At 43.3% G+C, this 21,501-nt stretch overlaps 1 protein-coding gene across 2 annotated transcripts in view; it reads right to left on the bottom strand.

Annotated features, from left to right (window-relative positions):
* The window catches only part of SLC27A6 (solute carrier family 27 member 6), a 63,676-nt gene extending 43,033 nt beyond the window's left edge, over positions 1 to 20,643 (bottom strand). Inside the window, exons 1-4 of one of the 2 annotated variants that reach the window (XM_006131869.4) lie at positions 19,594 to 20,634; positions 10,244 to 10,450; positions 2,660 to 2,818; positions 1,859 to 1,983 (exon numbers count right to left, since the gene is read on the bottom strand). In XM_006131869.4, the coding sequence (XP_006131931.1) occupies positions 1,859 to 1,983; positions 2,660 to 2,818; positions 10,244 to 10,450; positions 19,594 to 20,074 (972 nt within the window). In that variant the 5' untranslated portion in view covers positions 20,075 to 20,634. Of the gene's footprint in view, positions 1 to 1,858; positions 1,984 to 2,659; positions 2,819 to 10,243; positions 10,451 to 19,593 lie in introns of both variants that reach the window. The other variant, XM_006131870.4, reaches the window with a different exon arrangement.
* Positions 20,644 to 21,501: the final 858 nt, after the last annotated feature.

Consider the following 21,501-nt stretch of genomic DNA (forward strand, 5'->3'; position numbering starts at 1 on the left):
AGGAGATGGGACTTGAGAGCCCAAGCTGCAACCCAAGTCACATCATAGCATCATTTACATATCGATTTTAGTCCATAGGCCTAGGCTGGGAGGTTTGCTCCCAGATGTAGTAGAGATCTACACTGAAGAATTCATATAAACTATTCTGAATACAGGAGAGGAGCCTTGTGTGTCAGAGTCTCCATTGCCATGCCCCCTAACATCTCCTTTCCACAGGTGTAAGTGAATAGATTTTTAAACAAACACTGTTGTGTTTTGATCGCATTGTATAAGTACAAGGGAGAATCCATCTCCACATTTATTATTCATACATCAAATAATGAAGCTAGAATAATATGTGCATTTACAGAATGCTGTACTGTATCATATGCTAGATACAATTTTATAAAAAGCTAAAACATAGGCTCTGCTCTTTAACGTAAAGTGTTAGATTGTGAGCTGTTCTACTACCAGTGCAATCTCACTAAACATTGACCACTTAACCCGGAATGGAATTTGGTCCAGCCGCCCTATGTAGCAAAAATTTCAGTTACTGCCCAAATTGCTTTTACAAACTGAATTAAAGACTCAAGCCCATATTTTCAGGAGTACACATGCACTTGTGTACAAGTCAGTCAAACTCCCTGGTTTGAATATGCATTTTTGTTTTAATTATTTATGTCTTCCTTATTTTGCTCTTTTTAAGGAAAAATCAGAAATCTTCTTTTAAGACATGCATGATTTAATACAACCACCGAATGCAGCTTCCAGCTAAAAAGCAATTTTGGCTTTCAACCTACAGATATCTCATGACAACTAATAGGAGTTACGTATACAACAGAGTGCACACCTAATATCTCTAATGGATAGTATAAATGAACATGTCAAGTATATTTCACTTTTTTAACATAATATCTCCTTATAGCTGAAACAAAACGGAGGACTTAACTATGCTACGTTTATCAGTTTCTACAAGGCAAGAAGTTTTGTATAGTGACCAATGTGCTAAAGATAGAGGACTGGACTGTGGATTGTCACTACTCTACCTCAAAGGAAACTCAGACATGATGCCTTCCAGATCTAGAAGTAGCGGGTTCACTCTGCTAGCGAATTCATGGTTCTGCCCCTTTGAGGAGGTTAGTGCAATGATGAGACTCTCCTAATGGGACCCTATAGTCACAGAACTCCCACTAAGGTCAACTGCAGCATTAGGACAGGTTGAAAGAGACACTCCCTCTTCCCTCCCTGTGCTCCCCTAGAAGGGGTAGACACCTTTTTGAGCCTTAATAGTGCAGATCAGTCTGATGGGTAAGCCAATTAATTAGGAATTTAAAAACATTTTCTCTTGAGTCTCTGAACTGTAGCGACTCCTTTAAAACCTTCAAGAACAGAGTAAAGGATGGCTTGTGTGTACAAATAGTCTACAAGCCAAAATAAAGTTAGTAGGGCCAAAGTTAGGCCTACAAAATGTGAGAGTGTCTAATTTGGTCCCCAAAACAATTTTGAAAATGCATTAATGCTAAGGTAGATAGTCTAGACTCACTCTTTGCTAAACTTTTAGCATGAACATTTTCTTTTCCCCTTACATGTTTAAAGATGTATCAATTCCTTGGTGCCAGTTCAGTTTTCCTAGCACCAATCTACAGGCAGTCACAGATACATCAGAAACCTTGCACAGAAATGCAAGGTGGGTGTGGGGGGAGAGGGGAGGGGGAGAGAGAAGGAGGAGGAGGAGGAGGAAGAGGAGAGAATTTTTTCTTCTTTTAAATTATTGTTCACATTTCCCTTTTAATATAAATACAGCTACAATAGTAAGCATGAAGATAAAGATTAGTGAATAACCAAATGCTAGGATAACCATAATTTTAATTCCACTTACCACAGGTTGGTTGCAAAGGTAACGACAAATTTCTCCAATGTGCTGGATAACAGTCACATTGTACTTTTTGCAGTCACTCCAGAACTGACTAGCTGAGAATTTCTTTCTTAAGACAATAGTTGCACCTTATTAAGGGAATAAAAAGGAAACACTGGTTGCGTGAACTTGTCAAGAATCCTGCTACATGTACTACAGAAACATGTAAAGGTTTCAGAACTTTGATTTTAATACACAAGTCAATCTCATTTGTTTCACTGATGGGTCTAAATTCATAGGCATTGCCCATTACAATGGAATTTCAGTATTAAGGTGGGATTAAAAAAAAAACGTAAAAATTGTGTGTGGAGCGCAGTTTGCCTAACTTTTTCCGATAAAGTCCCATAGTCTAGACCTAGCCTCATTTATAACTCCTAGGAGCAGCCCCACCCTCCTCACAACACAAAATTCAGGCAAACCTGGATTGGAACAGTGATACAGAGCCCAATTTCATTTAAGGGACAGCTACCTTGTTACCCTAATACCAAAAGAAAATAAGTGGATAAACAGAATTTTACCTAATTTCCTAAAAGAAAAGTGAATAATATGGACCATACTACAGTTTTTTAGGGAAAAAAAGGTAAAGGAATCACAAAACTAGAAAAAATATTTCCAGAATCATTTGTTTTTTGACTTAGAAGGCAGATATAGTAAGACAAGTTTAAGTAGCTCCACTGATAGCAATGATTCTGCACTGTGTATTAACTCAGTTCTAAACTAACTCATTCTTTAGTCAACAATGATATAAAAATGAAGTGCGCTTACCCAGTACAATACATCCACCAATGCCAAGGAGAGAAGCTGAACTGTGGTAAAGAGGGAGAGTTATATAAATAATGTCATTGGCAGTAGCACCAAATGCCCATAACCCTGCAGCTCCTTTCAGAACCTGAAGATGAGTGATAACTGCAGCTTTTGGTAGACCTGCAATGAAAAAAAAAAAAAGACATAACACTACATCACAGAGAGGTCAAAATTAACCTTTGCTGAATGTGGAGGTCTCTAGTTTGATAAGAAATAGCAATAACACTAATGTTAGTTATCTTTCTATATTCCAGAGCCATGTTTTCAGCTAGCCACTTAGCTAAATAGATACTTATTTGCAAGTACATGTTTGCAAGTTTAATGTGGTACTATATCTGTTGGTCCTATAAAACTAAGGGGCAGGTACGCTGGTCAGAGATGCATAAACTCACTGTACACTGGGTCCTGTGATTCCACATTAAATGGACCAGGACATGAGGAAATATGAAAGAGCTCCGTGCCTGACATATGGTCAAATCCAAAGAGTTGGGGTACGTCTAGACTGCAAGCCTCTTTCGAAAGACGCTTTTTCAAAAGAAACTTTCAAAAAAGTGTCTTTCGAAAAAGAGCGTCTAGAATACAATACGCGGATCGGAAAATCGATCCGCTTTTTCGAAAAAGAGCATCCTGACTGCTGGATGCTCTTTCTAAAGAAAAAGCCACCCGGAACCGCTTCTGCCAGGGCATGGGGGCAGCATTCCTTCTGGGTCCTGCTGCCTGCCCTTTGCAGAGATGCATGGTTAAAGGGATGTCCCTGAACACCCGTTGCTCTGCTCCTGCAGCTGCCTTTGCTGTTCCTCTAGGAGGTAAGCAAGGTATTGCAGTGCCTGTTTGGAGAGTTCCCAGCTTCCTGGGACACCCCAGTAGGTTTTTTGTTTGGAGGTTTTCCTGTTTTAGACCCCTTTTTTTGGCATGGAGCCAGCGCTGTTGCTGCATCTGCATGACACAGTCATGAGGCTACTTCCCCATCTGGACCCAGACCAGAGGTATGAAGGGTATGTCTGTCATGCAGCCTCACTGCCCTTGCCTCCAAACTTCTTTGTGGAGAGGCGTTTTTGGAGGCTTGACACCAGCTCTGACTGGTTAGACAGGCTCTTTATGGAGCTTTGTGATGACCCAGGGTGGCTCCGCAACTTCCGGATGCGGAAGGCCACTTTCCAGGAGCTGTGTACCTGACTAGCCCCGGCTCTGCAACGGCAGGACACCCATCTGCGGCCCACCATCCCCCTGGAAAAGAGGGTCGCCATTGCCCTCTGGAAGCTGGCCACCCCCGACAGCTACCGCTCTGTGGGACACCAATTTGGAGTGGGCAGGTCTACTGTTGGGTCCATACTGATGGAGGTAAGTCATTGTCAGGTGACAGTCACAGTTTGGGGGGGGAGGGGAAGGGAGACTGTCAGGAAAGGGCAAAGTGGAGTAGGAGTGGGAATGGGAGGGAGCTCCTCCACTCACCGTGAGCTGCCCGGGGAGGGGGGAGTTCTGAGGAGGGGATTCTCGGGGTGTTTGAGAGGGAAGGTGGGTGGTGGGTTCTCCTCCTAAGAGATAAGGCACCCCTTCTAAAATTTTGTTGTCTGTCTCTTTCTGCAGGTGGTGAGGGCCATCAATTCTGAGCTGCTGAACAGGCTCGTCCGTCTAGCAGATCCGAACTGCGTCGTGGCAGGCTTTGCTGCCCTTGATTTCCCGAACTGTGGAGGAGCGCTCGATGGGGGACACATTCCAATCCGTGCACCGCCCCATCGTGCAGCCCAATTCATTAACAGAAAGGGCTACTTTTCAATGGTCCTCCAGGCCCTGGTCGACCATCGAGGCCAGTTTACTGACATTTGTGTTGGGTGGTCAGGGCGGGCACATGATGCCCGCATCTTCAGGAACTCGTACCTCTACTGGAGGCTTCAGGCAGGAACATTTATCCCGCATCACGACTTTGCGGTTGGGGGTGTGTACATGTCGGTGTGCATAGTGGCTGATGCCACCTATCCCCTGTTGCCATGGCTGATGAAGCCCTACACCGGCCACCTGGATGCGAGCAAGGAGCAGTTTAATGCTCGTCTTAACCGAGCTCGCAACCAGGTGGAATGTGTGTTCAGACGTTTAAAAGGGAGATTCCGGTGCTTGCTCACACGGCTAGACATGGGGGAACGCAACATCCCTGAGGGGGTGGCTGCGTGTTGCGTTCTCCATAACCTGGTAGAAAGGAAAGGGGAGGCCTTCCTACCAGGGTGGGGTACAGGTGCTGATGGTCAGGAGAGGCACTTTGCCCAGCCCCAGACAGCTGCCATCCGCCAGGCTCACCGGTCTGCTGTTTGCATCTGGGAGGCCCTACGGGAGCGATTCTCTATTGGAGGCCACTGACTCTCCTGAAGGGCTTCTGTCTGGGGGCTTGGCCCTGGCCCAATATAAGCTTCCCTCTTCAACCCATATCCTGACCCTGTTTGTAGAAATAATAAACACCAGGGTTTGTCTCAAAAGAATAAGTTCTGTTTTATTGTTATAAATATCAATAACTGAAAGAATGTATAACTGTTGCAAACATAAAAAAGCTTTTGTTGATTTTGATGGAGAAAATAAACTTTCATGACAAACTATGTACAATAAACATTTTCTTTAACACAATGCTTGGTATTTAACTGGGGTTATGGGGGTGCTTGAAACCTGGAGGGGGGAAGGGGATGAGGTTGCATGGTGCTTGCCTGCTCGCGGTCTCCTGCTTGTGCCTCGTGTTCGGGGTCCACCATGGCCACGGGATCAGGTGGGGTGACTGTCTGTTGGCTGGACGACAGAGGGTAGGAGCACTTGGGACTGGGAGGCCTGGGGGAAAGGAGGGCCAGGGGGAGAGAGGGGCTGGGGGAGAGGGAGGTACAAAGGGGGAAAGGGATGGTGCTGTGGAAGGGGGGGTTGGTGTGGTGGGGTCATGGGGTGCTGGAGGAGCAGGACCAGGCACAGGAGCAGGCAAGCCACAGACCTCCCTGAGAGTGGTACACAGGGACGTGCACTGCTGGACAAGCTCCTCCATCAGCCGATCATGCCACCGAGCCTCTGCCTCCACCCTCTCTTGCAGGATGGTGTTGAGCTCCTGCACGGCCGCCACATGCTGCCTCAGGATGTCTGCATAGACATGCCTGTGTCTGCGGCTCCCATGTCCCCGGGATGGAGGTGGGGCTGGGGTGCTGCGGCTCTCTTGCACAGCTGGTCCGGCTGTGGAGGAAAAGAGGAAGACACAATCAGTCATAAAAAACAGGACTATGTAGCACTTAAAAGACTAATAAGATGGTTTATTAGGTGATGAGCTTTCGTGGGCCAGACCCACATCCTTAGATCAGACTAACACGGCTACATTTCTATCACAATCAGTCATGTGTGCAACAGCTGTCCAAAAGGCATGCCCTCTCCTTCAGACAGGGGACTCAGACATTCTGAAGGTAACACCATGTGTGTCCTGGGCATCAGCCTGAGCATCACAGGGGTCCTGAAGTGCCAATGGGACCTCACACTGACAACCCACCTGGGTGTGTTCCGGACATGGTCTATGCCACCACGTGGCGCACCCCCATGTGTCACACTGTACCGCTGAACATGTTGGCACATGCATAGCCAGCTGCATGATGTCCATGGTGAGTATAACAGGTTTCCCTTGTGCATCACCCACTGTGCACCCACCTCCTCCCCCCCCCCCCCCCCCCCCCCGTGTGTTACACGACATCACTGCACTCACCTGCTGCTTCGTCTCCGGCTTCAGATGACACCTGGGAGGCCTCTGGGGTCTGGGTGACTGGCTCCAGAGTGAGAGTCACTGTCTCCTCACTGTCCTCCTCCTCTAGCACCATCTCCCCCATCTCCAGACTCCCTGGACTGCTCTAGGTCCTGCTCTGGCGCGTCCACCACAGGGTCCCCCAAGCCAGACTGGATGAGACACAGTGGTGTGCGTGCTTCCCCACCACCAAGGATCTGGGCCAGCTCTGAATAACAGGGGCAGGAGTAGGGCGCTGCCCCAGAACGGGAGCTCTCCTCCCTGGCCTTCACATAGCCTTGGTACAGCTCCTTTACTTTAGAGCGCACCTGGTCCTGGGTGCGGGGGTGGTGCCCTCTCTGGGCCAGGGCCTCTACCATGCGGACAAAAATGTCCGCATTTCGCCGCCTGGTGTTCAGGGCTTGTAAGGCCTCCTCCTCTGACCACAGCTCGAGAAGGGTTTTGAGCTCTGGCCCAGACCATGCTGGTGCCCGGCGTTTGGAGCCCCTGGTTCAGTCCCTAGAAGGCTATCTGGAAGGGCCAGGAGGGTCTTGGGGCTGGGACACAACTGCACTTGAACAGCCGTGTGCTCTGGCTGCTTTGTTGCCACAACTGGCTGTGAAGGTGACTGTCCCTTTAAAAAATGGCTGCAGACAGGAACCAGAGACATGCAAGGCATGCCCCAGATTGTCTACCAGGGCTTCTTCCTGGAGGCCATTATTTTAGAAAAAAAGGCTTCGCCATGTCCACACTCACTTATTTTCAACAGATCTCCTTCGAAAAAGGCGTTCTTCCTCGTGAAATGAGGAGTATCTCCATCGAAAGAAAAGCCACATTCTTTTGATTTAATTTCGAAAGAACACGGCTGTAGTCTAGACGCAGGTGAAGTTTTTCGAAAAAAGGCTACTTTTTTCGAAAAAACCTGCAGTCTAGACACAGCCTTGGTGAGCTAATATCCATAATTGGACCAACTTCAGTTGGTGAAAAATATAAGCTTTTGAGCTTATGCAGAACTCTGCTTCTGCTCTGGGAAAGGTAACCGAAAGTCTGGTCTACACTGCAGACCTAGATTGGTATCACTATGACATTCAGTGATGTAGTTACACTAACCTGATCCTCTGTGCAAAAAGCACTACATCCAAGGGAGAACTTCTCCTGCCGACAGAAACCACTTTTCAGGGAGATGGATTAATGAAGTCAACAGGAGAGCTTTCTCCTATCAACTTAAAGCTTCTTCATTAAAGCACTATAGCAGCACAGCAGTATCAGAGGTGCAGTGCTTTAAAAGGGAAGCCAACATCCATATTACTGATCAGTACAGGATATAGACAACTCGTGGCAAGAACCAGTTTTGTAGAAAGCCCCATCTTTGTTTCCTGGGCAGCTCTACAAACAGACACTCACAGCTGTCATGACTTTGTTCCATTTCATTTTGGCTTTTCACACACTTTACCCCACCTGTGGATGTGTACAGTTTCTTGACAACTGACCAAGGAAGTCTGATAGAAAGCAGACTGAGGAATGTTCTAGGCACAAGCACTAAGGTGAAGCTGAAGAAACTTGAAAAACAATATTGTTTTTCTTACTTCTAATCTTTGTTCAGTGTTGAAAGAAATCACCTCTTTATGTGATTCTTTAGCATCATCACATGACACTGATTTCATAGTATCTCTCTCCCATAAGATCCAAGGGCTTTCCTGCCTCCCAAATGTCTGTTCCTTAGCAGATGATGTGGGAAGCAGTAAGATATCTGTCTTCTGGAAAAGAGTTCTAGAAGAACTTGTTTTTCCTTTCTTGTGCTCCTAGATAAAGGCTGTTCTCAGGAACCAGAACACCATTAGCAGTTGCTGTTTAAAATTCAGAAAGATAAGGACTACAAAATGGATAATCATAAATATACAAAATTAAAAACCAATTAGGAGTTTGTACTAAGTAAGCTAACCAGGTTTATAAAGCTGTGTTTGGGGTGAGAGCCACTCACAAATACATATCTTTCCAAGCATAAATAAATAAAACACTGCAAACAAAAGATTTTCCATATTGATATCAAGATTCATTGAGTTTTTCCTCCTGACTGCCTCTAATAGTGGCCTCCTCTTGACATTCCAGAAGAAGGCTCACCTGGGCACTCAGGTCACTACCAAGAAGAACATAAGAACGGCCATATTGGATCAAGCTACACGAACATCTAGCCTAGAATGCTGTCTTCCAACAATGGCAGCACCAGGCTCTCTAGAGGGAACTAACAGAATAGTTAATTATCAAGTGATCCCTCCCCTATCACCCATTCCCAGCCTCTGACAAACAGAGTCTTGGGACACCATTCCTACCTAATACTGTAGCTAGATCTGTGATGCATTATGTAAGGGAAAGATTCTTTCCTTTATGAATCAGCCTTCCTTACTTTAGCATACATAGATACAAAATTATTTTATTGATCAAAATAAGCTAGCACTTTGAAAAACCCTTTCATTGTATTTGCTTTTGATTTCCCCTGGCATTAGATGCCACAAAATGACTAAAAGCTGCACAAGATTTTAACTCCTCTTAACTCGGCCAGTAAATCTAGATTATTAATTATATCAGCAATCATGTGTTCTTATATTATTGGAAAGCATGAAAAGGATAAATGGATCAGATTGCACTACATGGATCTAATTGCATTAGACATAATGATTCAGTTCCCCTCTAACTTTCTTCCATTCTATATAACCATTGTTTTTGCAATTACACTGTACATTAAAAAGAGATAAAGTTGTATGGGCACGGGCTACAAACACTCACTCACATTTTCTTACCTTTGCAGGTAACTAAACTATATTAGATTAAATCTATATTAGATTAATTCTATGCACTGAATTCTTCTACTTCTGCTTCATACGTAGACCTTAGCTGACATTGTAAGAACTATGTTACAGAGTAGACAACCTAGAGAAGTCTATAACGTGATTTAGCTAAGAGTATTCAGAACTACATTCCTATCGATAGTAGCAAGCTCAGGATTATTTTTTCACCATTATTTCAAAAGTAATTTTCTCTCTGAATAATGTTTACAAAAGTTGTGGGTTTTTAAACTATTTTAAAAACAAATAGAATTTAGTTCTATAATAAACTAATGTATGATCCCATGGAGGCAAATAAAAATCAACAAAATAATCACGCTTGGGCATGATTGTGAGATGCAAGTTATTTTTAAAACATCTCATGACTGAAACCACAAATGAGTCTTCAGCTGAATAAGAAACACCAATCTGTTTATCCTAAAAACATCATGCCGCTTTTTATGTCAATTATAAGAATTTTTTAAAAGTCTTAACCTCTTAGCCACTGGAGCAATAGTATTGAACCCAGCCATCTGTTTCTCAACTAAGAGGTTAGTAACTTAATCCTATTTTCTGTCTCTTTGGTGACCTGCATTCAAAGCAACTTACAGAACACTCACTTCACAATAAGTGCATAGTCATTTGTTTTGAAAGGATATTATAAAGATCTAGATATACCTGTACACATTAGCTCTGTAGCTGCATTTTAAACCAAAATATTATTGTTATGTTTGCAGTGCTGACTAGCAGGCACCAATAATAATAGGGCATAATGCTCTGCCCCAGGATTTAAGAAATTCAGCTGGGCAGGTGAAAAGGTGGGGGATCCTCTATGCCAACAGCTTGGGAAATGACCAATGTCTTTCTTGAGCTTCTGATAATTTCTCCTATCGACCAAGGTGATACTTTTAAGGTGTCTGATGCAGACACCTTAACTGATGTATGATGGTTTCATAAACAGTTTGAGGAAATGATGGAAATGTAAGAGAGTTGTACCTGTTGTTCCTGAGGTAAAAATGTAGAGTACAGAAGACTTGAGGTTGTTTACAGAGCGAAGATTAACCGGTACACCGTCTTCAGATGCAGCTTCCAGTTTGTCTAAAAGGGTTTTAACATTTGGCAGAGTGCAGTCTTTTGTCATTACCCAAACATCAATATCTTTTTGGAGGCTGGGAAGAATTTCCTTTAAGGTTCCAACCATATCTTAAACATAACAATAACATTGTGTTACTCATTTTACAATGTATTTACACAAAGCTAAACGTCAGCATGTTTTTCAGTGTGACTTTTTTTTACATGTTTTAGAGTTGTGTTAACAAAATATAAGGTGCCACACTCACCTCTTTGAGAATAAGGGAATATAATCAGGTGGTGCAGTGGACTTCGTGTAGAAAAGTGGTAAATAATAATTGCTGTCATTGCCATGCTTTAAATTTCAGCCAGCACTCAATGAAAACCCAGTGGCAATGACTACCATGCCTTGGCCCCACCTAATCTTGGATAGTTTACAGTCACGTTTCAGATAAGAAGCACAGTTTAATATTTATGTAAATTTCATCCACAATGGAATACAAATGAAATAATTGTCACAATGTATACAATCATTTCTCTTTTGCACAGTATACAATGATAATGCAGATTTTCCTAATACTCAAAAAAGTGATGGGTAGTCCCACTGATTAACATTTTCAGAAGAGCCTAAGTGATCCATTTTTAAAAAATTACTTATGCAGGAATCTACAAAGAGTCCAGTGAGGTATACAGCTAAATTGTTACCCTCATTCATTTTTGTACACAGGGAAGCAAAGTTGAAATGACTTGTCCAAGGCCTCAAGGTGAGTCAATAGCAGAGCTAGCCTTTGAACTCCTGACTTGGGCTGGCTAGGAATTTTCTAACAAAACTTTTTTCATTAGAAAACACTGATTTGATAACACCAAAATGTTGGGGGATTTTGTGTTTTTCTGGACTAAGTCATTTTGTGATCAATGCTCTGTCAGGATAAGTTTCTCTGGTCCAGAACAAAAAGTTGAGAGAAACATTTCCACCAGAACAGCAAACAGCCTAGGAGCTGACTCTGACCAGAGACTTGAAGCTGGGCATCCTATATCCTAGGTGAGTGCCCCAACCCTATGCCTACTGGCTATTCTGATGCCTTGCTCCTATTTAAACACCCACACACACCCACCCTAGAATCAATATTTTCTCAGCTCTACTCCTGATTCCCAATCCTGTGTTTATTTCTCCATTAGTTTTTTTATATACATAGATAGAAAGGCCTCTACACATTTCACATTGCTTTGCTTCTTTGAAACAAAGAATTTTTAATTTTCTCCAAAAGATTGTTTTCTTTCTGGTCAGGTTGTTGTATATTTTCAATGAGCTGCAGTATTAACCCCCATTATCTAGAACGAGCATATGTCCTCCGAGCTCTGATCAAAGAAATATCTTCCAAAGCAGGAACTTCTATATATTCTTTTCTGAGTGGATTATAAACATTTCAGTACCTAAATCCTTAAGTTACAACTTCTATGAACCAAAGTTTGATTTAAGGAACAAGGCTATAATCATTCTGAGTGGTAGAAGCCTTAGAGGTCTGAAGTTCTCCTCGTGTTGGAGAAGTTTGAGCTCCAACATGAATAACAACCCTATTATCCAAGGACAAAAATTTTCTGTTCCACTAGTGGTCAGTAACCCTCTTCCCGCAGTACTACTTAGCTATCGTCTTTTGGGTGTTCCAGGCAGACATTTCCTCACTGGGCCTTGGGTAACTGCCCAGCAGGGAGGGGTTAAAGCAGGCTAGAGGGAGCCTTCAGAATCCTACCCAATCAGGAAAGAGCTTATGGGGAACCAATCAGAAGACAGCTTGCTGGACCCGTCCTGATATAAAGGACAGCTTTATATTGGAACAAATAGAAAAACTTAACATTAACAAAATACCGGGACCGGATGGCATTCACCCAAGGGTTCTAAAAGAACTCAAATGGGAAACTGCAGAACTGTTAACTGTGGTTTGTAATCTATCCTTTAAACTGGCTTCCGTATCTAATGACTGGAAGATAGCTAACGTGACACCAATATTTAAAAAGGGCTCTAGAGGTGATCCTGGCAATTACACACCGGTAAGTCTAACATCAGTACCGGGCAAATTAGTGGAAACAAAAGTTAAGAATAAAATTGTTAAGCACATAGAAGAATATAATTTGTTGGGCAAAAGTTGAGTTTCTGTAAAGGGAAATCATGTCTTAGGCTACGTCTAGACTACATGCCTCTGTCGCCAGAGGCATGTAGATTAGGCTACCAGACATAGGAAAATGAAGCGGCGATTTAAATAATCGCCGCTTCATTTAAATTTACATGGCTGCTGCGCTGAGCCGACAAACAGCTGATCAGCTGTTTGTCGGCTCAGCGCGATAGTCTGGACGCGTGGGTGTCATCAAAGGTATTTGTCGACCACCCAGGTATGCCTCCTGGGATGAGGTTTACCTGGGTGGTCGACAAATACCTTTGATGTCGACACCCAGACTATCGCGCTGAGCCGACTATCGCGCTGAGCCGACAAACAGCTGATTAGCTGTTTGTCGGCTCAGCGCAGCAGCCATGTAAAATTTAAATGAAGCGGCGATTATTTAAATCGCCGCTTCATTTTCCTATGTCTGGTAGCCTAATCTACATGCCTCTGGCGACAGAGGCATGTAGTCTACACGTACCCTTACTAATCTATTAGAGTTCTTTGAAGGGGTTAATAAACATGCGGACAAGGGGGATCCAGTAGATATAGTATACTTAGATTTTCAGAAAGCTTTTGACAAAGTCCCTCACCAAAGGCTCTTGTGTAAATTACATTGTCATGGAATAAGAGGGAAGATCCTTTCATGGATTGAGAACTGGTTAAAAGAAAGGAAACAAAGGGTAGGAATAAATGGTAAATTTTCAGAATGGAAAGGGGTAACTAGTGGTGTCCTCTAATGGTCAGTCTTAGGACCAATCCTATTCAACTTATTCATAAATGATCTAGAGAAAGGGGCAAGCAGTGAGGTAGTAAAGTTTGCGGATGATACTAAACTGTTCAAGATAGTCAAGACAGAAGCAGATTGTGAAGAACTTCAAAAAGATCTCACAAAACTAAGTGAATGGACAACAAAATGGCAAATGAAGTTTAATGTGGATAAGTGTAAAGTAATGCACGTTGGAAAAAATAACCCCAACTATATATATAGTATGATGGGGGCTAATTTGGCTACGACAAATCTGGAAAGAGATCATGGAGTTATCGTGAATAGTTCTCTGAAAACGTCCACACAGTGTGCTGCGGCGTTCAAAAAGGCAAATAGAATGTTAGGACTTATTAAGAAAGGGATAGAAAATAAGACACAGACTATCTTACTGCCCCTGTATAAAACTATGGTACGCCCACATCCTGAGTACTGTGTACAGATGTGGTCACTTCACCTCAAAAAAGATATTTTGGCCTTGGAAAGGGTTCAGAAAAGGGCAACTAAAACGATTAGGGGTTTGGAATGGGTCCCATATGAAGAAAGGCTAAAGTGACTGGAACTTTTCAGTTTGGAAAAGAGGAGACTGACGGGGGGGATATGATAGAGGTATATAAAATCATGAGTGGTGTGGAGAGAGTGAATAAAGAAAAGTTATTTATTATTTCCTATAATATAAGAACTAGAGGACACCAAATGAAATTAATGGGTAGCAGGTTTAAAACTAATAAGTGAAAGTTCTTCACACAGCGCATTGTCAACCTGTGGAACTCCTTGCCAGAGGAGGCTGTGAAGGCTAGAACTATAATAGAGTTTAAAGAGAAACTAGATAAATTCATGGAGGTTAGTTCCATAAAAGGCTATTAGCCAAGGGGTAGGGATGGTGTCCCTGGCCTCTGTTTGTTAGAGGCTGGAGATGGATGGCACGAGACAAATCACTTGATCATTGTCTTCGGTCCACCCCCTCCGGGGCACTTGGCACTGGCCACTGTCAGCAGACAGGCTACTGGGCTAAATGGACCTTTGGTCTGAACCAGTTTGGCCATTCTTATGTTATGTAGCTCAGCAGATCAAAGATCAGTCTCTTCTTGACTAGCAAGGTAGAAGGATTGGCTCCTACGTGGATTTGACGTGATGACTGCTAGACTGCAACCTTGGCTGAGTGGGCACAAGGGTTATGGGGAAGCGACCCAGGAAAAAAAGGGAGTGGAAGAAGTCCCTGGGCTGCAGCCCAGAGTAGGGGGTAAGCCTGTTCCCCTGCCTCCCTACTATCTGCTGGAGAGCCTAGCCAAATAAAGGACTGCAACTTTCCCCTGAGGGAGAGGATAAACTTGGGACTGCAGTCTGTCACTATGACATGGGGCCAGACTGACGACTTCTTTTACCCCTGGAAGGGAAGAGGTCAGAATGGTGGGCCAGAGAACAGCGTCCTGAATAGAATGCTGCAGTCCAGGAAGTGATATGGGTCCAGAGACACAGTGGAAACAGCAAAGTGGACAACTAACAAGACATGCCCAGAAGAGGGTATTCTGCTGGCAAACTGAGCTAATTCCTGAACTGACTAGCAGAAAGGGCTGCACTAATGAGTCCAACCCATTACAATACCTATTTAATGTTTCTCTCCAGATCTCCTCTTACACGATAATCTGCATTCATTGTTCCAGTTTAGTTCTGGTTACTTGGGCTGCAAAGTTGGGCTAGCTTTATTACTCAAGGCTGAAAAATGTCATGCCCTGTGCAGTGTACTTATGAGAACCTAAGCTCTAGTGAAGACACAAAGGTTGATGGAAGAATTCTTCCACTGACCTAACTACCACCTCTTGAAGAGGTGGATTTACAATCACTACAACAACAGAAGAACCTCTTCTGTCACTGCAGAGAGGCTACCCGAGAGCAGCATGGCTGCAGTGTTTCTGGTGGCAGTCTTAATCCAAAATTATCCCCTTGCAACTAGCATGGCAGAAAACACAATAGATGTCATTCTCGAGAGCACAGACATACAGACTACAACAAATAAAAAGAGCAACCCATGATTCATTCTCTCCCTGTTTCATATCCCTAGAAATGTTTGCAATTTTATGGAATTGGTGTCAGCAAAAGCATTGGCTTATTTATTGAAAACCATTGCCCTGTCTGACTACTGAGCATAAAGAACATTAAGAAATTGGTCACTTATTTTCTGATCATTCAGATTTCAGGTATAATGCTGGTTTGTTTTTTACTTTTCAGTGCAGTGGTAGATTTACACTAATTTCTTAGTATATATGGGAAATAATTTATATTAATTTAAACTGCAGACAAGTCAAGCAAGAAGGAGCTATGTTATGGTCAAAAGATTAGCCTGTGGTCTAATCAGGCAATCCTTTGGAAGGGATAAAATCAGTTATAGTCCAATTTAAACTGTCATTTAGGATTCAAGAATGACAGGCAGTAATTCCTACTTCCTAGACTGAAGCACATCCTCCTTACATTGTTCCAAGTAATTAAACCAAAGACTGAAAATATCCTTGATGTTTCCACTTCTAAAATTACTCAAGGTATTGAAGGTTTCTCTTGCTGTACATGAGTTTGCTTTGCTTTACTTAGTATTGAATATTACTGAGAGTTAGTTCTACAAAAGGACTTTTCATATGCACTCTGGTATTAAAAACTCAGAACTTGAATCTGAATGGTTTGTAACCATTTATTCTCCTGAAAGATGTCAGGTTATTCAGGAGAGCAAAGGGGGAAAAAGCAATTTCCTGGCGGGGGAAAAAAGCTAAGTATCTTCATAATATTAGAAGAGCCATAAACCTTAGATTTATTCTGGAAAGTATGAAAAATGTGAACTGCAGATAAATTCTCCACTGTACTCATACAGATCTAAAAAGATCCAAGACTATCTTTGTTCATTGTTGATGTATTGTTAATTCATACTGAATTTTTCCACAAGATGTCTTTAAAGAGCCTGCTGCTAATTTTACATTTGTATTATGCATGTGTCAAGAATAAAGAGCTCTCTTGGAGGAAATGTAATACAGTATTTCTGGTAGTGCCTGGTACTTACACATAAGCAGACAGCAAAGCAAGTCATAAGTTGTGAACTTAAGCTATTTTTTTCTTAGTAAGATGCTAATAAATGTATAGGGTTTGTCTTACAAAGTTATTACTAAATCTAATCTTTAACTATAAACAGAATAAATAACTGTCCTGTGTATTGTTTGAATAATACACTCTGAGAAGACAAACCTTAACTACATGGCATCCCTGGGAAAATTCATGTGTTGATGGAAATGGAGATTTCCCCCACTCCTTTTTCTCTATTTTCCCCTCCTCTGTTTCCCTGTAAACTACTGAGCAGTAGGTCCGTGATCAATGTGAACAACTTTAATACTGTACATTAATAACTAATTGTGATATTGGAATAATAGGCAAAATACTGTTTTGCTTTAAACTACCATTCTGCACTGCTACTCATACAAAAGATGTTTCTTCTATTTTCGGACAAAGAAATAATGCAATTATTTATTGTCAGACATGGACCAACAGTGATAACTAGCAGGTCAGATTGAGACCAAATTGTTATTCCATTCATTCAAAAAGATCTATGATATATTGCTGACAAAATATTTGAGGTGCACTCTGATGCATATGCTAAATAAGCTGTGAAAACCAATGCTCCTTTTAATCATAAAAGGTCAGTCCCAACTCCCTATATTTTGATACATTCTCTCCATATATTTAGTTCTCTCATAGGGCATGTCTACACTGCATTCCTTTTTCGAGAGAGGAATGCAAATACAGACGAATGAAATTGCAAAGGAAGCGCAGATTTGAATTTCCTATGCTTCATTTGCATAATCACATCCAGCCGCTTTTTCAAAATATACTATTTCGATAAATGAAACGGTGTCTAGATGCAGTTATTTTGAAAGAAAACCCTTCTTTCGAAATAACCCTTAAACCTAAGGAGTAAGGGTTATTTTGAAAGAAGGGCTTTCTTTCTAAATAACCACATCTAGACACCGTTTCTTTTTTCAAAATAAGGTATTTCGAAAAAGTGGCCAGATGCGATTATGCAAATGAAGCATAGGAAATTCAAATCCGTGCTTCATTTGCAATTTCATTTATCTGCATTTTCATTCTTCTCTCGAAAGAGGAATGCAGTGTAGAAATACCCTCAGAGACTCTCCCTGTTCCTACAGTGTTCATCAAGAAGTCGTAAGTGCTGGAACTAGGGTGCTTGTAGTGCTTTAAACCCCTGGTTTGAAGTGGTTTCTGTCATGTACAGGGTTTATAGTTTGGTTCAATGGCTTTCAGAGCCCCCATTATACAAATTGTTCTAGGACTTTGCAGTTGTCATCAGATGTAGCCGCCATGACTCCCTTAAATGACACTGAAATGTGTTTAGGAACAACAAATACTTATTGTAGATTACTGATAAAAAACTGGGATATATCTGAAGGAGGCACTAACTCGGGAATGGGACCAAGTGAGTTTCCAGTAAAGTACTCTTTGCTGCTCTAAATGTCTCATACTTATTTTTATAATTTATTTTAATCAAGTTAAATGTGAATTATCAAATCTATGAAGAAAATTTCCCCTTTAAACACTAAGGATCCTGCTCCTTCTATGTCACAGTAGTTCGGAAAATAACTCTCATTCCCCTTCTCCAGGGCTGTCACATACCATGATTTAAATTAATTTCTCATTTATCTTGACTGTTACTACTCAGTCCCTATAGTCTTAGCATGGGGAAGGGTAGCAGGATTTGGTTGTAAGTAAACCAGATTTTCACAAGTGAATCTCCTCCTTCCACTCTAACACTAAAGAGCCTCAGTTCACCAGGATTAACCATTTTAAACTAGTATATTGAGATAATTATATACATTTTTGAATAAAACAGGTGGTGAAAGCAAAATCTCAACAGCTCATTGTTAGAGGGGGTTAGGATTTTAACAAAAGTGGGTTCTTTGTCAAACTGCTGATTGAAACTGAAGCTTCCAGACCCATTTTCTCCCTCACAGCTGACCATCTTTGCCACCATGCTAAGCAGTCAATCTCTCTCACACTCTGGCTCAGTGATTATGTAGTTACGATCCTCCATCAGCTCCAACAGGAGAGACTGAGTAGTCAAAGTCTTGTAATAAAGGCCCTCGCTTGGGATATGGGTGCTCAAACTCACATGTGACCTAATTTGTAGGCTCTCCCATGTTACAGGTAAGTGTCTTAATTACTAAGCTTTTGGCTATATTGGGGTCTTGCTCTTAAAACTTTGAAAAAAATTGATTTCATCATCATGAGGAGAAAAAAATTGATTTCATCATCACAGTCACATTTTTTAATGTGATCAGAAAAATCAACTTCTATCCATTAGAATAATTTAATGACTATGTGATCCTGCTGAATTTGCATGGCTATGATGGTTCTCATTACAGTAACTTGCTTAAATAACACTCCTCTCCACTCATGTTTAAAAAAAATCTACACAAACAGTAGTAAAAAATATACAATGAAGCTAAAAATAACAAAGTTTTAGAATTGCCTGTAGTATGTAAAAGGAAACTTCACCAGTCAGGTGAAAAGGGTGCAAAAGCCCTCTATCAGCCTAGAAATGTCTAAGTAATAGAGTAAAACCAGAAGCAAGGTACAGAATGCTGGTGGACATGGTAATTTTAGAGATGGCACAAAGTTGCTTATTTAGGATGTCAAGGTTTGAAACACTTTCCAACCCCAAAAGTCACAAGTGTTTGTCTGATTTTGCTTAGTCTTGGCGCAAAACTGTGTTTGTTTTCCACAGCAAAACTTTTGCCATGGGAGGGGGAGAAAAGCACTTGTAAACACAACTTTTGTCCTTCATAGGAAGAAAAATAAAGGACCACTGCAAAACTAGTACCTGGTTTGTATACTGCAACTCTTTGCTTATCAAACTCTGGTTTTGGATACCTGGTTTTGGTTTGAGCTGGCCTCAAACACTAATTACATTGTATAGTACATTCAGGTCAAACAAGTTCTCTCTTCTGAACATCTACCAAATATCCACCCATAATTTTAAACTAACACAAAGTAAACTAATCCTGACTACTGAATCTGAAATACATCTATTACAGGCCATACTTTTCGTGTTATCTATTATAAGTTTGCAGGGGAACTCCTCCACTGTATGCCACACAACTTTTTAAGAATGCAAGCTGCTTGTGTTAAGAACAATATCCTCATAAGTTTACAGCACCAGGGGGACCAGTTCATGATTGGATGCTTGCTATAAATATTACAGCATCTGGCAAAACCAGGTCTCCAATGAAAGAAGGTGGAGGTGAAATAAAGTATAGAAGGTTAAAAGCATGAGCGTACACATTAGGGATATAACATACCTGCTCCCACAACTAGCATCTTGGGCTCACAGCTACTGATACAGTGCAGAAGGGACTTGGCGTGGATGTTGATGTTGAGGAATGCCACCACACAGCCCAGCTTGACCGCTCCAAACCACACGTGGATGAAGTCGGGTTCATTGCTCATCAGCAGGGCAACGGTATCCCCTTTTTTCAGAGCCCCCTCTTGCAGCAAGACGTGAGCTACCCTGTTACTTCTCCTGTCCACATCCTGGTAAGTGTGCACATTCCCCTCGTAAAGGATGAACGGCTTGCGGGGCTGCCTTTCCGCTTCTTTCACAAACCGGTCCAGCACCGTGAAAATCTTCCCGCGCAGCCTGTAGCTTTCCAGGGTCAGCCCATGGATTACCACTTTCAGCAGGTAGTTCAGGTCGAGCCAGAAGTAGGGGAAGAGGAATTTCTGGACGAGGTGCAGGAAGACTATCCCGGCTGCGGCGCCCGTTACCCAGGAGGATAACATCGGAGCCCAGAAGCTGCGCAGCAGCGCCTGTTGCAAGCGCCTCGCGCACCCGGCAGGTGCTTTTAACGGCTCCCCGAGGCCGGGAGAGTCCGAAAGGCCCCCGGGAACTCCAGCAGCTGAGGGAACGCGGGCGCGTCACAAAGGCTCAGAACAACGCCACAGGTGGAAGATGGGGGCAGGGGCTCCCACCTCACCCGCAGGGCCCACAGAGCAGCGCGACTCACGAACGGCTGCCCCTGCGCGCCGCCGAGCGGAGGGAGCCGACACCCCAGGCAGCGCGAGGCGAGCTTCCCCCGCCGCACTTCCAAGCCCAGGCGAGCAGAGGCGGCGAGAGGCAGCGAGGGGAAAGCGCCGCGAGCCTGCACGGAGCAGAGCAGCACCAGGGGCCCCCGCGTGCACCAGCCAGAGCACAGGGAGTGCGGACCCCAAGTGCCCCGGGTTAGACCAAGCTTTGCCTCCTGCCCCCCGGCACTCACTGATTAGAGGGCTACGGTCAGGCAGGCGCTGGGCGGGGAGTCTCTGTGCCTGGAGTCCCGCGCTGCGCCCCTGGCTCCTTGCATAATAAGGCAAAACTGAAGCCGCCCCTTTCTGCCGCTTTCACTCCGCCCTTGCCCTGCTCTGGAAGCAGCGCTGGGGGACTGGGCTTCTCTGTAGCAAAGGAAAGGGAGCCGCCCTCTTCCGTCCCTGCTCGGGAGCTAGCGGGGCATCCGGGCACGCGGCTTGGCCCCGGACAAAGCCAAGCTGGAGCTGGGGAGCAGAACAGGGACTACTCAGGCCCCTTGGCGGAGCCGCTACTTACAGTTCTCAAGTGGATAGAGGTGACCAGTGTTCCCCTTTGTGTCCCAGTTTACTAGGAAACTTCTAGGTTTAGCTCTTTCCTGGGACATATGGTCACAGTGCTGCTGCCCCCTCATCGGCTGCGGCCCCCAAGCCCACGGTCGCTTCCACTATCCTAGGCTGTGAGACATGCTGTACATCACATTTCCTCCTTTAAAACAACAGAGGCCACAGGGAGCCAACGTCCTATGTATAAACAAGGAGAAGTCCTGTGGGACTTTATAGACTAACAGATTTATTGGTGCATAAGCTTTCCTGGGCAAAGATCCACTTCGTCAGATGCAACAGCATATGTGATGATCTCAGCTTTACAAGTATGTTTCTGGCCCTCCTGGTTGTGGAGAGGAAGCTTGAAAATGTGACCCAAGTGCACTACAAGGTAAATAAAAATAACCGAGAGTGTATATTTAAATACTCCTATTATCTTGGGTGTTTATTGCCAGCCTCAACAAATATAGCCTCAACTCCTCCCTGTATCTAGGATTGCCAGATGGTTTAAGCAAAAATCCGAACCCCCCCCCCCCCAAAATCACGGGGGGGCGGGGGAAGGGAGGAAGACCAAGGTTGTGGAGCAAAAAAGGGGGGAAGAC

This window comes from Pelodiscus sinensis, chromosome 6 (assembly GCF_049634645.1).
Source record: "Pelodiscus sinensis isolate JC-2024 chromosome 6, ASM4963464v1, whole genome shotgun sequence".
NCBI classification, from domain to species: Eukaryota; Metazoa; Chordata; order Testudines; family Trionychidae; genus Pelodiscus; species Pelodiscus sinensis.